The sequence below is a fragment of the Salmo salar genome, chromosome 20 (genome assembly GCF_965601325.2).
Source record: "Salmo salar chromosome 20, fSalSal1, whole genome shotgun sequence".
NCBI lineage: Eukaryota > Metazoa > Chordata > Actinopteri > Salmoniformes > Salmonidae > Salmo > Salmo salar.
Genome location: NC_138310.1, coordinates 23,314,805 through 23,319,912, shown reverse-complemented (window position 1 = coordinate 23,319,912; position 5,108 = coordinate 23,314,805). Strand labels below are relative to the sequence as shown.

Genomic DNA, 5,108 nt, shown 5'->3' with positions numbered 1-5,108 from the left:
TACACTTCCATAGAGCCTAGATAGAACTCTACCCTGTGAATCCTACATGGCTGCATTTGTCATAGCCTTAGTGGGCTGGTATACCCCACACATCCATAAAACATTTGTCCCAGGTGCTGAATCAGATAGGATAAAAACTTTTATGCATTTTTCATAACATTTGAAATTGTCTTGTTACACCATGTTTTATGTCATGGTGAAGTGCCTCAATAGAAAGCATACTAATGCTGTTGGCTTTTTTGGTATATTGCATGCCAGTAAGAAGAGTAAAAACAGGACAAAATAACATAATCATGTTTGACACCCATTATTTAGCAACTACCATTCACAAGTTTAATGACATAATTCAATTTCACATACAGTTACCATAATTCCATAAAATGAACAAGAGCTAAATATTGGAAAAGACTACACATAAAGTCTATCAGTTACTTGTATACAAGTATTAACACGAAGATCTCAATATTACTCAAGGATAAGAAAAGTGAAAAGTGGGGTAATGTGTAATCAACAGCAGATACAGATGTGCCATCTCAATTTGATCCCTCTTTTGTTGCTGAGAATTTTCCTGCACTGCAGGAAATGCACATTTCTAGTGTATTCAAGGCTTAAAAAGGCTTCTAACGTTTATTATTACTAGCTTAAAACTTGATTTGCCCTAAGGAAAAATGTATCAACCCCTACAAAAATGGCCATTAATTATAATCCACAAATTTCCTGTTGCTGCAGCATTTTTTTTCCTGCTGAGAGAAAGTAGGTTTAGGTTTATATTTACAAACAGGATTAATTCATCCGATCAATTTGTTCTTAATGTGATAACGTTCATTTAAAACAACAATAACAAGAGTCAAACAGAGGATGTAAGTTGTCAGTCACCATGCACACGGTGATCTGTACAGTGCATCCCTGTGGAAAACATTTAGCTCTGACTCCCAAGCAGCTGTAAAGTGCATTTTTAGGATGGATAACTTTAATTTAAAACAACAGTAAGAACAGAGTCAGAGGATGGAAGTTTAACTCAGTCTCCATTCACTAAAGAGGTTTACGGTGCATCCCTGTGTAAAACATTTACCTCTGACCCCCAGGCAGAGTGCGTTTTTAGGATGGACTTGACAGATCATACCTCACATTCCCTGGATCCTGAGATCGTGCAGGGGCAGGCCCTTGTCTCATTTACCAATGCATCCATGGTCTCAGAGTTTGAATGGTAAGTCAAATAATACTCTTGCAACTGAGAGTTAAGGTTAAGCTCCTGCTTCCGGGCCTTTTTTCTGCGCTTGTGGTTGACTGAGTGCTGCTGCAGCTGTCTCATGCTATTGGGGTAGCGCCTCCACGAGACATAAATTACCAGCAGGATCAGTGACACAGACAGAAATAGGGCTACACTGCCTGCAATGATTTTATGGAAGGCCATATGCTCAAACTCTAGTTCTGGGAAAAATGAGGAGGATTCTGGAGAGATGGAGGTCATGAGTATGGACTCTGTTGTGTCTTTGTCTGTCACAATGGGAGAGACAGATTGTGGAGTGAGTCTTTGTACAGTTGATGCAGGTAGACCTTGGGTTATTGTGGTCGTGGCAGAGAGAGGTGTGGTGGGCTTTTTGGTGTCCACAACTAAGGCTGTGGTTTGCCTCATGATCATAGCTGTGGTTTGGTCTACAACTGATATGTCCACACAGATTGTGTAGTTCCTCACTATGTCGATTACTCTGTCTCCCTGAACTGACTTGGGGCTACTGCATATCATGTTGATGTCCTTTGAGCCTCTGAAGTTCTTCAGCCAGGTCACCAGGGGGCAGATAGTAGGGCTGCAGTCCCAGGCGTTACCCACCAAGCTGATGGTGGTAATGGAGACCCAGGCTGAAACCGTGTCCTGAGACACGTTGCTCAGCTTGTTGGATTCAAGATTGAGTATCTGTAAGTTTGGCATACACTGGAAAACAGCTGGGTCCAAGATCTGAATGTCATTTCCTGAGAGGTCTAATTTTTGCAGTGTATGCCAGATCCAAGGCAGGCCCTGATTGATGGCTCGTATGCGGTTCCATTGCAAGTAGAGGACCTGTAGATTGTTAAGGCGTGTAAAAATAAAAAAATGTATCCTTGAAAATTGATTATGCTCCAGATGAAGCTCTTTCAACTTGAACAGCCCCAAGAAGGTGGTGCGGTTAAGGGTGCGTAGGTGATTGTAACCCAGGTCCAGGAACTCCAGGTTGCGACACTCCAGGAAAGTGCGTACAGGTATCCTGTTGAGACCATTGGATCGTAGGTGAAGGTTTTGGAGCTTACGCAGACCATAGAAATGACCTGGCTGCAGAGACTGTAGCTGGTTGTAGGACAAATCAAGATTGCGCAGGTTTGGTACAGCATTGAAAGTCTTATTTTGTAGAAGTGGAATTTTGTTAGAGCTGAGAATCAGTTCTTTGAGCCTACGCACACCCTGAAAGGCTAAGCTATCTATGGCGGTAATGGAATTGTGGTCCAGGTAAAGCCAGATGAGCTGGTTGAGATGAGCGAATTGGTAAGGCAGCAGAGTCAGTAGGCTGTTGTAGCGCAGGGACAGACCCTGGCATCCAGTAGAGATGTTTTCTGGGATGTCTTGAAAGATGCCAGACTCGCAATAAACAATCTTCCCTTCACAGCGACAACTTGCTGGGCACATCCTCTCCCCCTTGCTGAGCAGCAGAAGAAAAGATGACAGGAGAAGAACACATAAAAGATGCCTATCCCACACAAGGGTACCTGTAGATGAGAAGAGATTTGAGTGCATGGGGCTACCAAAGCACATCTCCATTTCAGTATGTGTGCCCTGTCACTGTGCAATGTCCATGACAGATTGATTGATATTTCAGGCAGATGTTTTTTTGTGTCATTCTGTGAAGTGAAAATCCTGTCAACTATGGGTGATGGGTCTTTCTAAGACAAACGCACAGCAGCAGAGAACAGACACTGAATAACTTTCACATTTCATACCACTTATGAGCTCAATAATATATAATGCATATTCATACATATATAAAAGGGCAGGTATATTACTCAGTGTTGGGTTTTAGAGAAGACAAACTACCCCTCATTATAAACCCAATATAATACAATACTGGTTGTACACTGCATAGGAAAAGCAAGCATCGAGGAGTTTTATGTAACAAAGCTTCAAAGCGCCATAACTTTCATGAAATAGAAATATGCATCTTTATGGGTTTCATTGGTGGTCACTTACCCATTGCTGCTTAGTGAAATACGAGCAATCCTTTCAGCACCATGGAACTGTCCAAATAATTCATTTAACTCCTTTCATTCGACACACGCCTTCTCTACCATTAGAAAACTGAAAATATTGCATGAATTGCCTCGTGAGTTTCAAGAGATGCTCTTAAATGTATACATCACTGACAATAATACTTTAAAACAGAATAAAAGACAAGTTAGAACGTAAGCAGTTCCAACAGTTCAATATATCCGCGGAAGATCATAATGTACTCATCCCTAAATAGCCTACTGGACTGGTAGTGACTTCACCCGTACGCGGCAAAAAAATGGAAATACTGGCTATGCGCAATAAACAATTCCGTTCAGGCGTGTCGGATTGCACAACCAAGTGCAACTGCAACACCTTGCGCCTTCTCGCTCTCTACATACACATGCATGCACCCTCGCAAAAGAGAGGGAGAGAGACATAGCCATAATGTCATTTGAAATGTCTCTATTCCTTTGAAACTTTTTTAAGTGTAATGTTTACTGTTCATTTTTTATTTAAATTGTGTGATCTATTTCACTTTATTTGCCAATGTAAACATGTTTCCCATGTCAATAAAGCCCTTTGAATTGAGAGAGAATGTCACTGTATAAGAATCGGTCACATTCGAGTTACTAAAATAGATAAACTGTGCATTTATTGAAAGATTAAAGTTCTTCAAAATACTCTGATTTATGAACGATCTATAATTATTTACAAAAGCTACCTTACTCATGACGAATTTTCATAAATAAGAAAAAGTAGCCTCCATAATCTTGCCTCCCTAATCTGGTTAAAACATAAAAAATGTAATGACTAATTTCGCTGTTGTAGCCTATAGCAGGCCGACTGCCCACAGTATCTATAAATAGCTTCACAACAAAATAGGAAAACGTGTTGTAACAACATTTGGGCTACATACAACTATAAGTAAAAACAAAAGATGTATAGTTTGTCACTGTAAAGTACTACAGGGGACCCTTCAAACATACATCATGTTCAGGTCAGCAATAACAATGAGAACAAGCTCTCCTAATACCTCAATGTGTTTGGGAAATCAGATCAGTGCTGTTCAAACTGATGGCAGGATAAAAGGAAATAATTCAGTATTTTGGCCTTAGTGATTTCTTATTAATCAGACATAAGATTGGATTTTTGTTTTTAAGTCCCTACCCAGCTAGCACATAACGTTCTGAGAACCATATGTTTCTTAGAGCTTGGTGAGAGCATGGTTGACCTATGTTATTTGCATACAACCTTCCTTAACTTTCTGTGAGTAGTGCGGGATAGTTGCTTGGCTTTGGAATATTCTCAGCACATTTAAGGAACTAGACAAAAAAATTAAAATCAAACATGGGTTACATTTCATTTCAATGTTGGTAATGTTCTAGGAACGTTCTCCAACTGGTTCGACATTGGGAACGTTCTCAAAAGTTCAGAGAATGTTAAAAAAAAAACGTTCTGTGGGAATTTCAGTACTTCAGCGTAACGTTTCATTAGAGGTTTCCTCATTGTTCTATTTAAAGTTGTGTTCTCAAATTGATCTAAGAACATTAAGAAAACTTTCCATAAAAACCACAAGAAACTTTGAGTAATATTCAGAGAACGTTTTAAGAATGTTATTTAAAAAAATACAATCCAGTCTCAGCATCAACAAAACTGTCCTTTCTTTCTTTCTCCCCTGACCCATCTGTCTATCGCCTCCTTTGAATTCCATGCTGTCACAATTACCAGCCCTTTCAAGCTTAACATCCTTATCATTTATCGCCCTCCAGGTTCCCTTGGAGAGTTCATCAATGAGCTTGACGCCTTGATAAGTTCCTTTCCTGAGGATGGCTCACCTCTCACAGTTCTGGGTGACTTTAACCTCCCCATG

The 5,108-nt window shown here is 40.1% G+C and overlaps 1 protein-coding gene across 1 annotated transcript; it reads right to left on the bottom strand.

Moving 5' to 3' along the window:
* Positions 1–307: 307 nt before the first annotated feature.
* LOC106579875 (leucine-rich repeat transmembrane neuronal protein 4) lies at positions 308–3,560 on the bottom strand. Its single transcript, XM_014160193.3, has 2 exons — positions 3,218–3,560; positions 308–2,739 (listed from the first exon to the last, which is right to left on the bottom strand). The coding sequence occupies exons 1-2, from the start codon at positions 3,219–3,221 to the stop codon at positions 1,118–1,120; spliced, it is 1,626 nt and encodes a 541-aa protein (XP_014015668.1). The 5' UTR covers positions 3,222–3,560; the 3' UTR covers positions 308–1,117.
* Positions 3,561–5,108: the final 1,548 nt, after the last annotated feature.